Source organism: Sorghum bicolor, chromosome 10 (genome assembly GCF_000003195.3).
Source record: "Sorghum bicolor cultivar BTx623 chromosome 10, Sorghum_bicolor_NCBIv3, whole genome shotgun sequence".
Classification (NCBI taxonomy): domain Eukaryota; kingdom Viridiplantae; phylum Streptophyta; class Magnoliopsida; order Poales; family Poaceae; genus Sorghum; species Sorghum bicolor.
Window position 1 is genome coordinate 10,961,373 of NC_012879.2, and position 16,166 is coordinate 10,977,538.

General features: G+C 39.4%; 1 protein-coding gene and 1 pseudogene across 1 annotated transcript; both read right to left on the reverse strand.

Moving 5' to 3' along the window:
• Positions 566-1,879, reverse strand: LOC8065771 (transcription factor SRM1). Its single transcript, XM_002438161.2, has 2 exons — positions 1,405-1,879; positions 566-1,193 (listed from the first exon to the last, which is right to left on the reverse strand). Exons 1-2 carry the CDS (start codon positions 1,839-1,841, stop codon positions 680-682), a joined length of 951 nt encoding a protein of 316 aa, XP_002438206.1. The 5' UTR covers positions 1,842-1,879; the 3' UTR covers positions 566-679.
• On the reverse strand, positions 3,317-7,111 carry LOC110431084 (annotated as a pseudogene).

Here is a 16,166-nt window from a genome sequence, read left to right on the forward strand (position 1 = left end):
CTAATTGTTGAGGATTTAATTCCACCTTGGTTGTTAAGGGTGGGTTAGACTAACATATAAGGCTTCTAGAGTCCATCCCACCATCCTCAGGTTAATCCTTTTACGCGAAGCAAGGACGAAAGCATAAGCGGGATGGTGGTAGGTATGGTTTGCTCAGCGTGCAGAGTGGATATGAGCCATTTGGACTCTCGGGTGTTATAGTGGCATGCCATCCTCTAGAGGAACAAGTTGCATTCATGTGTGCATAGTTTAGGATCAGTTTATACATGGGAGTCTTATATTTCCTTAGTGATAGATATATGCCTATGAAACTTGTATCTTCTACTTCTCCAATAGGTCTAATGTCTAAGTGATCAATATAAATTGGAGTACAAGTCCCACAACCAGTCATTAATAAAATGAAATAATATAAAATAGGGTAAGTAATAAAATCTAGTGCATAGCTAAGAGTAAATAAATAATCTCAATGCAATGTTAATTCTAACATAGCTGACACACCAGACTGAGTAAAATGCAACAATGAAAAAAGACACATACATCTTAAAGTACCACACAATATTTCATGACAATGAAGCTGCTCATACTCTAGCATAGGATAATACTATGACACTTAACCCACATATATTGGATGAACTAATAGGCCACCATGCAACTTGGCATACTAGATGGTGTATAAAACCTAGTTCATGTCTGCATTCATCATCCACTGAGTATCAAATAGATTTCCTAGCTTATCACTAGTCAACTCCAAGTGCCCCCCATCTGCCTCCATGGTCGGAGCCACTAAGGAACTACTAGCTCCCATCTGCTCTTGTTGTTGGCCAATAGCCAAGGAGGCCATCAAGCTATTGCTCCTACTTGTATGGACAGTGTGGTATAAGAATGGTGACCAAGCTTGGGCATTGCTCATGGAAGTAGGATGTCCACCAAACCTATACTGATTTGTGTTGTAGACACCTCCACCAGAGGTGTGCCCTTCCCAGGCAGAAGCATTTGTTTGTGGCAAGGGCTCAAAATCATAAAGTCCAATGTCATTGATGCTATAACGTTGCTTCTTGGTGCCATTTTCTTTCCTAAGGAAGTACTTTTGAGCATGGCTGGAAACTTGCACTGGGGTCTTGGTGGTAACAAAGTGCTTGGAGATGTTCTTCCAATTTCCACGACCGTACACATGTAGACCACGGAGGAATTGCCTACAATGATATAGAGTTTGAAGTTAACTAATTAGATAGAAATATAGATTCCATGTCCATACATATGCAAGATTAATAAAAGAAAAATAATATATAAAGACCTCATCAAACAATAGCTCACAACCTATGGTTAATAAGGGCACTAAAAATTCATGTGATAGACATTAAAATATGTACGAGATGCTTTAAGGATATTTAGCAAATAACTAACCTATGCTCATTTATGGTCCAAAACCTCCCAATGTGTTGGCTATCCTTACGAGGAGTGGGCCTGTTTCGTGGAGTCTCCATCACATTCCTCATGCCAAACATCTCTACTTGTTTATAACCATCAAATGCTTCCTTGTTGCCCATGGATGGATCCCCCACAAACACCCCAAAGGGTTGATTTATGAGGTTGCTACTTGCTTCCACATGTTGGTTACCACTCTGTAATGTTTGTGTCATCTCCACCATGACATCAATGTACAGGTTGGTTACCTGATACTTCTCCTTGCTAGGGAACATTGCTTGGAGCTCATCCACAATTTGATTGTGCTTCTTGTTCATATCACCAACATAGTTGTTGTTGGTGTTGTCCCTTGCAATGAGAGATTTCACCATCATGATCTCATAAGCACTCCACTCTCCCTTCAACTTGGGATCCATATGGTTGAGTACTACAACAATTGGTAGTTTGAGCTAAGAATGAGAGTTGTTGGGTTGTGGAGATTGGCAAACACCAAGGCTGGTATTTATAGGATTCATGTGAATCTTTTCTACTAATTTTGATTAATTGGGCAATTGACTTTGATATGAAGGAAAAAAATTAGATTTTGATAACAAAGTCAAAGAATATTATACACCCTATATATAGTATATCTCTACTTCAATGACTTTTTTCTCAAATGCATTAATATTTAGCGCTAGAAATTTGCTATAAGCTCCACATATACACATTGTCAACTTGCCAACGCCAACAGTTTTCCAATGTAGAGCATAGACTTGAGAGTAGAAAAGGTAGAGAAACACTAGTGCAGTCTATTTTGGTTGTGAAGGTGAGGTTTCAAGGCAGACCCATGTGCGCCCATGTATGTAGCCATTGACGGTGTGGTCATGCATGGCCATAGCACCACTGATGTCATGCCTAGGCACACAGGTTAGAATGATACCAACATCTGGTTTGGCTACTATTAGTTGACTACATCGTCAATGGGGAAGTCAAATGATTTAAATGCTTCACCTCATATGTGTGATATATATTTATCTATTCAAATATCTTGATGGATTACTGCAACATAAATGATCATGAACATTTTGAATCTTGTAATATATGCTTATCTTTTCTTATGATATGGTACATAATAGTTTTATTTGGTACAGATGTACAAAATGAATGTTAGTGTAAGTGATTTTGTTCATTGGGAGTTTACAACTAGGCCAGTGTGTGGTTGGTTTGGTCTTCCTAGTTTTCTTGAGAAGTTGTTTTGAATGATGTGAGAAATTATGAATTGCATGTTTTCTTCATACCTTCATGATTTATATATGCATGCAAGATAAATTTCACTAACTAATTTGGTAACAAATGTTTTTTATTGTGTCATAGATGACACTTTATTGATTAGTTGCAAACCACTAGTGGTCCTTCTATAAAAGGCAATAAGTCCTCATAATAATTAGTTGACACAAAAGAGCAAGAATTAGAGTTAACCTCGGTAACTTAGTATCTTAAATATTCAAAAACCATTTTATCCTCTTATGTCTACACTTCCATTTTACCATGGGTTCATTGAGCTCACAAACCAATAGTAGAAATACAAGAAGGGCTTGTTTGGTTCCCAAGAATTGAATCAGCTTCAAGGAATCATATTCTAAGAATTGATTTGTCTAGAATTGAATCAGCTAGAAACTGATTCATTTCCATTCATCTTGTTTGGATGCAAACAAAATTGAATTCGTGGAGTTAAAATCTGTTTGGCTAGCTTATATCAAGATTTGAATCTAGTTATTGCAGACGGAGTACACCTCCATAATAAATAGCATAATATATGTATGTATTCACCACAATACATGAGATAGATAAACAACCCAATATAAGTTAAAACACCTAATAATCAAATTAAAATAACAAGTACATCAATACATCATAAAGTACTTGTATAACTAGGTAGAAGGATTACACAATAATATTGCTTAGAATAGTACTCTAATAACTTCTTAAGCAACTTTAGTAGCCACTTCTTTCTCCTGTGTAATGGTAGGGCTATCATGGACTCAAAACTTGTGAGTATCAGAGGTGAAGATGTCATACACTTAAAGCTTGGTATCGGAGTCAAGTCCTTCGACCTCTGTTAGTGTTGCAAGTACTTCAGATGATGGAGGAGGCTTTGGTGGTGCATCTTTGCCAATGGAGAGGCGGCTCATACTGTCTTGAACATATCCAATTTCTCACACCAGATTGAGTTAAATGAGTCATCTGACCTTTGCCTCTTCAAGCTTCTTGAGGTTGTTGTTGACCCAGCTAGATCTTTGTTGCTACCGCCTTCTTTAGCCATCTCCCTTGAGCCCTTAGATGTTGTATGAGCCGCCTCTCCATTGGCATGATCCTTGCAATAAACTAAACTAATAAACTCCTAGTACTTGATGACTTTGTTCCTATAGCCTTTAGACTCTTTGTTTTTTTGTAGAGATAATTATACTTAAACATCCATCACTAGTAATTGCATCAAAAGGAGTAGATAGAACTGCCTTGCAGTATGAAAGAGAACTACAGACCACACATGTGTGCTCAAAGACAAAACCATACAAATGTAGTACACTTATTAATTAGGCATTAATACTGAACTAAACTGAACCTGAACCTCATTGCTACCTAATATACTAGACTAAGACTACTAAACCAAAATAAACTAGCATCCTCTCGGAATAGCTTTGGAAGCATAGCAAGCATATATTAGAGGCTCAAGAGTGAGGGCCCAAACCTTATCAAACCATGCAGAGAAACACTGACAGGCTACTGAAATGCCAACCCCCACTACATGGTTAACTATTACAACTGACAACTCACACACATTTGAAGCTCATGCAAAAAGCAAAGCAGTATAGCAAACCATACTAGAAAGTTTTTATTAGAATGATAAACAACTTGTAATGAAAAATGATTGTATATTGGTATGCAGATAGTTACACGACCAGAAGTTGATTAACCTATGCAAAGCAATACTCAACTAAAACATGATAGTACTAATCAAGGTACAGTACAGTTCATTGGACCATTGGACAATTGGGCTACCTGGCATAGTTCATTGACTATCACACATGGAGAATTCAAAACTTGAGTTGCTGCAGATAAGAAAGCTATCTAGAGTTGCAGATAAGAAAGCTAGCTATGTAAACATGTAATTTCCATCAATTTTGACACTTCTCATCCTTATTTAGTACTCCACTAAAGTATCCAGCAACACTTTGTCCATGTCATCGTCCCATGGAACAACATAACCCCTTGATGATTTCTTACCCTTTCTACATCTTCCAGCAAAAAAAGAAGTTACAATGGTCAATATGACATTGTGCAAACATTTAAACATGAAAACAATTAGATATGCAACATTTAAACATGCACACATATAGATATGCAACAAGATAATATAGTTACCATACATTTGACCATGCCTTGATTGGTAATCATTAAACATCTCACTAGCTTTGGTGTCTCTAAAACTATTCCATGGATTGGTTGATTAGACATGTGTAATCATATTTTGCTCCCCTTGAGCTTCAATGGGAGCAGCAGCAATGGCACTATCAACTATATTGATAAGTGACTCATCCATAACCCTTTGCTTATCTAGTACAAAGTTATGTAATACACAACAAGCATTTATTATTCTAATCTACAAGAGGTTAGTAGTATAAGTTAGTCAAATTATTAGCCAATAAAAATTAGTTGTTTCTCAACATATGATTTTATTTTATACCTGGTTTTGTAAGTCAAAATATGAGTTGTTTCCCAATATAGCCCACCACATCTTCAATAGCCCAAATGTTCTTTCTATCATGTTTCGAGCCTTTGCATGGCGCAAGTTGAAAAAGTTCCTTTGTGTTAGATGGATTGTATCCTTGGGCATCCCACTCCTTCAAGTGATATCATGTGGATCGATATGGGGCTAGGAATCTAGGACCATTCGTATACCCAACATCTACTAGATAGCATTTACCACTTGGGATAGTAAAAGCATCCTCTCGAGACATCACATCTAGCAAGACTCGAGAATCTGAAGCTGATCCTTCCCATCCCACTAAGACATAAAGAAACCTCATATGCCGGTCACAAAACCCCTAAACCATTGGTTGTTGCTTCCTATTTCTATACTTACCTTGGTCAACTAGTGGCACAAATACATTAATATGTGTGCCATCTAGTGCACCAAGGCAATCATCAAACCATTTCCACTTGGGATCTTAAGGTTGAACAACTGTAGGATCAGGAAGCTTGATAAACTCATGGCTTAAAGAGAGAACACCTTCAAGTGGAACAGATATGTTCATCTTTGAAAGAAATATGTCCATGCAATGATATTCTTAAATATAGAATATATATATATAGGGAAATTCCAATACTTGTTTATCGGTTTGATATACTTATATACTCATATTAAGATACTCTAGATCTTGCCACGCAAAAATTTTATAAAGGAATTCATATTTTTAATATATTACTAAAATGTCACTACTATATTATATACAATAAGTATAACCATACTCTATGTATGCATGCATACATAACATACATATCACCTTAGATGGTCTAGTATGATCATATAATTTGTCTATATATATTTTGTTCGGTTATATACACCTTAAATCTAATATATATATATATATATATATATATATATATATATATATATATATATATATATATATATATATATATATATATATAAAACTATTACCCTGTAGCTGGCTACAAAATAATTTATTCTGTAGCCACTTTGAGTTATGATAATTACTATGTTAATTTACGAGATTATAGTAACTCCATACTAAGTGGTTTACTATAACGTTATATTAAATATCTTCATGTATTATAGTAACCCAACTATCATAAATATATATTGATATTATCGTGTATATATATAGAAGTGTTTCTTTGTACCTAGCTATAGAATAAAGTAGCTGGGTCGCTGTGTTGAGCCGGTTGGTCCGCTCGGACCAAATGTTATCCCAATCCTCGTCGTTAACCGCCCTAGCTGGCCTGCCGTCGCGACGCCACGCTCACACACCCGCAGGTGACGCATATGTTTTTGGATGGTGGTCCCCTTCGAACTAAGCGATGCATGCATGCCGCTGATTTTTCGGTTCCTTTTACCGACCACAAAAACAACGAATACCTCCTTGTTTGCCTTTATATTTCACTCTCATCAAGTCATCGTATTTGGCCAGATCCGTGTGCATTGTGCTGCGCCCATTCTGCCGGCGGCTGGCCGGCGACTGGCGGCGGTCCTGCCACCCCAAGATGCCACTAGACACCACTCCTCCGCGACGCGACCGGCGGCAGCCCTGGTCCTCCGCGACATGACCGGTGGCGGCCCTGCTTCCCCTGCACTATGACTGGCGGCGGCCCCGCTCCCCTATGAAGCCAACGCCGGGCTTGGACGGCCCCTCTTTGTCTTCTCTTGGGCGTGGCACCCTCCGGTTGGCCTCGCGTGCAGCGGCGCCCCACCGGCAACGGCACCGGCGGCATAATCTCGCCTCGCGTGGGCGGGCGTGGCCCTGGCTGCAGCAAAACCTGCTCCCACGAAAGCGGCGTCCCCCGGCTGAGGTGCATCCCTCCGGCGGCGCTGCCAGTGAAGGGGCCGGATCAATGAAGCGGCGGCGCATTCCGGATCAGGCTTGTTGCGGTGATCGATGGAGGCGGAGGCTAGGGCTGTGAGCATAGTAGGGGGTAGGATTCTAGTGCTCGGTGGTGCAGCAGCTGTAGTATGCGGTGGTACAACCTACGACTCTCGAATCAGTAGATTTGGGTCCCATGGATTTTGTTGGATTGGGATTAGAGTTTTGCAGTTTGGTTTCTTTCTTTCTTTTCCATACCCCTCTTTCGTAAACTGTTTAATTAACAGAGTAACAGATGTTTAGATGAGTGACATTTGTCGATTGGTATTTTGGAACTGGGCATCACGGAAATTATTTTGACATCTTCTGTAGAAAAAACTACACCTTTGTATTCAGAAAGGTTCCTTGTCAAAATTTGTAATCTAAAAAAATGTAAATTTGTTCATGCGATTTGTACAGATAGTTGAATGTCTCTGCAATTCAAGCCAATATGATCAGAGTTGAATTGGTTTCGGTTTGAACAAGGGATATGCTATTTGATTTTTTCGTAATTATTTGATGATAATTCATCTAGTCATTATTATTGTAAAAATAGTTCCTCAGAACACCGTGATGCCAAATTATAGTAACTCTATCATAGTTACCATCTCAAGCAACTAAAGATTCCAGTAACTATTGTTCCCTCAGAAAGGTTCCAATAACTATTATAGTAACTCTATCCTAGTTACCATCCGAATTCTTTGACACTAAATTACGGTGACTTAATCGTATATATAGTAGGAATAGTTCCTGCATTCTCGTAACTACAATGATCCTTTCTAGTTATAGTGGCGTTGGAACCGGTAATCCTTGCATGCATGCACATGTATCCATGTTCCTGCTTTCTCGTATATAGTAACACATTTACCGAATCAACATGACCAAATTAATGCCAACTAATTACGGTTATGTTTGTGTTGGTGATTTGACGTGACCTGCATAAATATAGTTATTTTTAATCACTGCAACTACCGCTAATTATTACTCTGGCTCTTGAATGCCGTTGGCCTACTCATTTTGCATGGACGCATGCAGCCCCATCGGCCAGCTTGAAAACCAGACGTATGGTTGGGTGCTTAAACCGACCTCGCTACAAAATAAGGTATTTTGTAGCTAGCTACAGAGTATACTATATATATATATATATAATATTTAATTAATATCCATGTTACACATAAACCCACTTATTCATAAAAATTTCCTCAATTTAAAAAAAAACAAACTACTTTAGAGTAAAGTGTATACTAGCCATGGTTTATCAAAAGGAAGCACACTTATCAGAGTAGAAATACGCATATTTGTGATTAATTTTTTGTCAAATCAAAATCTTGTCACAAAATAGTGCATATATGATAAGTTTTTTTTGGTGTCACCATAGATCATTGGTGATGGACGTTGGGCGCTAACTATTTGCGACAAACTATGATGTTGTCACAAATATTGTCATTGAACACCATGTGATATCGTCATAGACCACATGCGTTGCTCGCATTACTCATTTATAATATTTTATTTTTAAACCATAATGAACATGACTTCCACACTAAAGCAATCACTCATTTGTGATGCTCAATTTTTGAACTATAATAAACATATGTTTGTCATTAAACCTTTTGGAAAGACAAAAGTGTTAAAATGTCTTATCTTTATAAATAATGGTTTCTAGAAAACTCAAAAAAAATAAAAAAAAATAAATGTCTCTCAAGACTTAAATCACAACATTTAGCTCACTCAATGTCTCCCAACCACTTCAATACAAATGAAGGGTCGAGATGGCGGACTAGAGGGGGGTGAATAGTCCTTTCTAAAAATTATTACGCCGGCTAACCGAAACAAATGCGGAATTAAAACTATCGGTCTAGCCAAGACTACACCCCTCTATCTAAGTTCTCTAGCACCTTGTAAAAGATCCTAAACAAGCAAACAAGGTGCTACCTTAGCAAGAGCTCACCTAAACAATTCTAGGAGCAAGGTCACACAAACCTATGCAACTAGTACTTTGCAAACCGGAGGAGCTCCTACAAAAACTAGTGAGGCAAAGCGCACAGAGTCTAAGCTCACTAGCAAGCTCAATAACAAGACAACTAATGCTAAATTAGAGAGTGCAACTTACTTAGCTACACAAACTAAGCAAAGTGACTAACAAGGTTACACAAACCAAATTAGTCACGCAAGGGAACTACTTCTAGCTACACAAGCAAGAAGGTAACTAGCAAGCTACACAAGCTAACTAATTACAAGAGCAACTACACAAGCACAAATATATGAATGTAAGAACAAGCTTGTGTTAGGGATTTGCAAAACAACGGGAAGAACAATGTTGACACGATGATTTTCTCCCGAGGTTCACTTGGTTGCCACCAAGCTACGTCCCCGTTGAGACAAGCTCCAAGGTTGCCGCCGGTCCTCTTGCTAGTGGTGACCCGCAACTCACGCTCTCCCACGTGGAGTGCTTACCACAAGCTCTAGCACTTGACCCGGCCGGACCACTTGTCGCTCTTCACGTCTCGCTCAACTAGAGTTGCTCTTCGCGATCCCCGCGGGGTGAGCACCGTACCCCTCACAATCTCTTCTCCGGAGCACCGCACAATCTTCTTGCGTGCTTCGACGGAGTCACAAGCCACCAAGCCGTCTAGGAGGTGGCAACCTCCAAGAGTAACAAGCACCACCGGCTTGCAACACGAACACCTAGTGCCACTCTATGCAATCTCTCAATGCAACGCACTAGAATCACTCACTCGCTATTGATTCGCACTCTTGCAAGCACAAGTGAGTTAGAGGCTTTCCTAGCACTCCCCAAGCATGGACACTAAGTCCCAAGAGTGCTCAGCACTGGCCAAGGCCGGCCACCACTTCTATTTATTTATAGCCCCAAGGGCTAAACTAGCCGTTGCCCCTTCACTGGACAAAAACCGGGGGCACCGGACTCACTGCAGGAGCCACCGAACGCTGGAACAGTGCGTCCGGTGCTCCAGAAACAGCCACGTGTCACTAGCCATTTGAACTCGACCGTTGCCGCCAACGGCTACTACGCACGCGCGCCTGTACAGCACCACCGGACGCTCTACTGCGTCACACCGGACGCGTCCTGTGCGCACCGGACGCATACGCAGAGAGTTTGTCAAAAACGCAGGATCACCGGACGTGACCACCGGACGCACCAGGTCGGCACCGGACGCTTACTCAGAGAACACCGTAAAAGCTCAGGGACACCGAACGCACCAACAGCGTTCGGTCAGCGTCCGATGTTGATCGTCCGGTGCACAGCCCTCACCTAAGCCAGCAACCGAGAGCGCACCGGACTCTCCAAGGCAGCGTCCGGTGCCTCGGGACAGAGCGTCGGGTGTGAGTTTTCAGTCAGAAACTTTCTACTGGTGCACAGGAAACTTTCCACTGCCAAACAAGAAACTTTCCACCGGTATACAAGAAACTTTCTACTAGCGCACAGGAAATTTTCCATCGGTAAACAAGAAACTTTCCACCGGCATACAGGAAACTTTCCACTAGTGCACAAGAAACTTTCCACCGGCACAAGGGAAACTTTTTACCTCCTTCTTAAGGTGTGCCAACACCACCAAGTGTACCAACAAGTGCAAGTGTGTTAGCATTTTCACAAACATTTTCTTCGAAGGAGTTAGCCTCTCAAACTTGCCACGCCACTCGATCCTAACACGTATGCAAAGTTAGATCGCTCAAGTGGCACTAGATGACCGATATGCAAACAAGTTTGCCCCTCTTGATAGTACGGCCATCTATCCTAAATCCAGTCATAAACTTCTCTACACACCTATGACCGGTGAAATGGAAATGCCCTAGGTTATACCTTTGCCTTGCGCTTTCCATTCCATCTCCTCCAATGTTGATGCAACACATGCACCAACCAATCACCAAATGATATGATCCACTTCATATCATCACGTAACCGTATTCGTTCATCGATCTTGACCTCACTTGCTCTTCACCGTTGCCTCGGTCCATCGGCGCCAAGTCTTGCTCAAGCTTCACCGTCACATGCGGTCCCTCGCTTCAAAGCCTCCGACTTGCCCTTCACTCTTGCAATCAGTCCATCGAGCCAAGCCTCATCTTGATCTTCTCCACCTTGGTCACATGACTCCATGTCATGTCTCATATGCAATGAGCTCCTCCATCATCACATAATCACCTGTGGACTAATGTCCTGTGTATCTCACATAAACACTATTAGTCCACCTAAGTTGTCACTCAATTACCAAAACCAAACAAGGACCTTTCAATCTCCCCCTTTTTGGAAATTGATGACAACTCTACAAAGATATGGAAATTAAGCTTTTTCAAGCTAGCACTTCACACAAGTGTAAATTGCTAACTTGTTTTGGATTTTATGCTACTTATCCAACATTTAAGCTCTATGTCAAGATTTGGATAAGCAACATGAAACCCTACTAAGTGCTAAGGTGTATAGAATAAACCTTTGTAGTTTGATACCAAATTCGATATCATTTGAAGCATTCAATGTACACCATCCTACTAGAAACCCCGTGAGATCAACATTAAGAGCAAGGGTCTAGTCTTTACTTGAAGAATACAAGTCTAGCTACCAACCTATGCATGCTAGTTATCATATCATCAATCAAGTTCTATAACTAGCATACACCACACAAGCATGCATATTGAATATAAAACTTATGCAATGCAAGCAAGCACATGAGTATGCACATATCAAATGCAAACAATCAATGTTCATGAGCTTGCTCCCCCTACTTGTGTGCTTCTCATGTTCAAGATTTTTTGATCCATCATCTTTTCTTTTAATGTTGCTCCCTTGTCCATGTCCATCTTTGATCTCTCCCCCTTGAAATATATCTTTTGTTGTCCAACTTATCCCATGATCATATCTTTGTTCCAACTTCTCCCCCTTTGTCATCAATTTCCATAAAAGGTATGTGATACCAATTAAATCACTTGATACCAATTATAAAAATGTGAATCTCATTGTGACAAAGGATTGCATTGGGATCGATGGTTGAGGCTTGAATCTTGCATTTTTGATGGACATCACCATATGTGTTGGAATGACATTACTTGAATTGCTCTTGAGATACCACATAGGATCTTTGACCTTGATACCATTTAGTGGGGCACTCCCCCTATGTCATAGCATGCGTCATTCACTTGTCAATCTTGTTGGTGAGGGAACATTCTTTGCTTGATGATCACTTAAAGTTGAGGATCACTTGGGGAACCACCTTCTTGTATGATAGACACCATATGTATAGATGTGATATCATTTGAAGAATCTTGTCCGATACCATATGGAAACCTTCTTCCAATTGAAGGTCTTCTAGTATGGAACCACTTGTTTGTTTTCTTGAACATTTGCTATCATGAGTACCAATTGTAGGATACCAATTGTGGAAACATTTAAGTCTAGATATCCACTTGCATTGTTGTCTCGTTCTTGTACTCTTATCTTCAAGAGCTTCTAATTGTTGACTTGAACTAAGTTGATTTGCCTAAGCTTCCAAGTTTGGTTTGAACCAATGACAAGCTTTTTCACACCTCACATTAAGGGTTATCTTGCCAATGTTGTACTTGTCACTTGTTAGCAATCCAAAATAGATCAAGTATTTGGGTTCACTAGCTCATGAACAAACTCATATTCATACCACTAGATCAAATAATCATTCAGGCAATAGTGGTAAGCTATGAATTGAAAACTTTTCATTTTTCATGCATGATCCTATGAAGCATGTACTATATGCACTAACCGCATACTAGTAAGGGATGAAATGATCATGCACATTAAAATGATACCTTTGCTATCTTGGAGTAGAGGATAGTCAATAAGATTCCATTTTAGCTCCAAATAGCAATGTGAAGTCCAATTATAAGCTTGGTGAAGATCAATCATAGATATCAATTGATAGATCAAATCTTCACCCATATGAATTGAGAACCACTTATGATCAAGTGCACTATCTTTTGTTGTGGTTGAGTTGCTTCATATTTTCTTGATCATTGCTTGCATGAGAGAACTAATAAGAATATCACTTGAAATAGCACGACTAGCTCTCTTTTCGGTTGTTGCTTGCTCTCTTGATCAATCCTTTTGATTGCTTCAACTAAGCATCTTAAATGTCCTTTAGATCACCACTTCCATGTTAGCCTTCCAAGAACCACACTTGGTTTACCCACTCCTCGGGCGGCACGCCCCTCACATAGGGAGAAGTGACCTCTCTCCAAAGAACTATTCTTGATACTCACTTGAATTGCTTTGATTGATTAATTCAAGTGATGGACTTATTGTGATGAGTAACCATGAATCCTTTTTAAGTCCTTTTCTTTCTACTTGTTTAAGTCCTTTTCTTTCTACTTGTTTAAGTCCTTTTCTTTCTACCAAATGGTTTCCAATAGTTACTAGAACTTAAACTTTATCTTCATCTTGAGTTTGATCTTGATCTTCAACTTGAGTACCAAATATTGTACACCAAGTACACTCCACAATCAAATGACCTTGTACTCATTACTTGTCACGCTTCTAGATCAATTCAAAACCAAACTTAGGTGCCTCAAACACTTATAAATCATATTTCCAACTTGAGGACCTTTCAATTTAAGTGACTCTAGATCAATCCAATATTTGTCACTATTCTGACAGATTCTGTACCCTTTAAAGAAATATCCATATCTCACAATTTACTGATCCAAATACCACGAAATTTGGTGGAGATGTGATTCACTAAGAAATCTAGCAGCTGTAAAAATTTGAGCTTCATTTGACTTCTAGATTGCTACCAGATTTCAATTCTTCCACCACTGCTACATGCTGAAAACTGCTGCACTATAGCTGATAAGATCCACTCCAAAACTGAAGTATCCCTTATCCAATTCTCATGAAATTTCTACAGCGTCTTCTATGATAATTGTACAGCATGCATTAAAAATTTCAAGCTATTCCAATAAGATTTGGTCACTCAGACTCAGACTTGATCTTAGCTAGCTCAGGTTTTCAATATTTGGCAGATTTCAAGTAATTGAGCTATACTTGTTCAAATTGAACCAAACTTGAAATCAACTTGATTGAATACTTTCATAAGACATATATCCATTCAATCCACTTATTAAGTATCATCTTATGAACTTATCCAACTCAAATCAATCCAAACTTGATTACTAACCATTTAATCCATTCAATCATCTTATAGCAAGCAACATAGCATATATATCCAATTCAATCAACTCATATGCACCCAAATGAATGTGATCAACAAAGATATACCTTGGTTAGCTCATGATCATCTAATTTGCAAGCTTCAACTCATGTAATGCAAGCCATCGAATAATCCAATAAATCACCACAGCTTGAATATTTGCACTTGTATATTGTAGCACATTTGGACTTCACTATCTTGTCATGGCATTGGGTTTGGATGTGCACTAGGCTTCAATACTTGACTCAATCATATGATGAATAATTATAGGATTAATTGAATCAAGTCTCCAATGCCGATGGTACCTACACACAATCATCTACTTTTTGATGGTACCCAAACTAGTTTGGGTCCTCTCAAGTTAGGTGCAACATACTTAGGCGATGCCTTAGTATGAGTAGCGGGATGTTTTGCAATAGCAACCATAGAGGTACCATTACCATCCTTTCTAAGCATAGTATTATCATAAATTGAAATAGGCTTAGGATTATTACCTAGGGGACATGAATGAGCCATGTGTCCCCTTTCCCGGCATAAGTAGCAACTTCTTTTGGATTGAGCCTTTTCTTCCTTGCTCATGTGTTGCTTCTCATTGCCTTGCCTCTTGAGAGTTGCTTGAGCCTTCTTCTCAAGCTTGGTAGGACACTTTGAGGCAAAGTGTCCATCATTCTTGTACTCAAAACATTTAACGTGGGAGAGGTCTTTTGATGATCTTGATTGTCTACCTCCCCTTCTTGTCTTCTTCTTCATCATCCCCATGTCACCACCATCTTCATGGTAGATCTTGACTTGAGCTTGGGGCTTCTTTTCTTGCTCAACTTGTGGCTTTTGTTGAGGCTTCGCTTGATGCTTCACCAATTGCTTGGTTGGGCACATTGAGGTGAGATGACCCCAAGTGCCACACTTGAAGCACTTAATATGCTTTAGCCTCTCTTCTTCCTTCATCTTCTTGAGCTTCTCAATGTTTGGGCAACCATTTGCAAGGTGTCCCACTTCATGACACCGATAGCACATGGTGTGAGAAAGCTTCTTTTGAAGTAGCTTCTTCATCCTCTTTTCTTGCTTTCTTTCGCCCTTTGTCATCTTCTTCTTGAAGCCAAGGCCACATTTGTCACCATAATTTCTTTGAGTCTTCAATATATGCTCAAAGGTGACTTTTGAGTTGTAACACCTCTCTAACTTGTTGCTCAAATTCTTCACTTCATTTTTGAGCTCATTGTTCTCCTTCAAAATGTTAGTCTCACAAGACAGAAGGAGAACAAACATCTAAATGTGAAGAACATGGCATAGATAATAAATCATCACAAGAGGTGGATACATGCTTCTTGCCTACATCACAAGGGTTAGTAATAATATGTGATTGATCATTTGACCCAAATGATGAGCTCTCACTAGTTTTAGTTTCTTCATTAGAAAGCTTCATAGTGAGTAAAGCATGGTCTTGTACCAAGTTATCATGAGCAACACAAAGTTTCTCATGAACCAATTTTAGCTCATCATGTGAACAAGTAGTAACATAAAGTAGATGCTTTTGTTGTTCACATGTGGTCTTTAGAAATGAGTTTTCATTTTTCAATTTATTTGTTTTTGCTAGCTCATTTCTTAAAGCTTTTGAGAGTTTGCATACAAGCTCAAAATTTGGACCATCACAATTAATAATCACATCACCAATAGATACCTTAGTGTCACCATGTGACATTAAGCAATGTGGTGATGTAGTAGATGAGCTTGGGGAAGCATCACTCTCATAGCTGTTGATATTTGGTAACGCAATAAGGAAATGATCCGCAAGCGCACGGATATCGGTGAGCATTTCACCCGGGAGGTTATCCAGAGTTATCGTATTTATATTTTTACCACTGGGAGAAAGGGTGCATCTGACTAACCAAATCTATTGCTACTATCCCTTTAGGCACAAAGAATGTCTTTC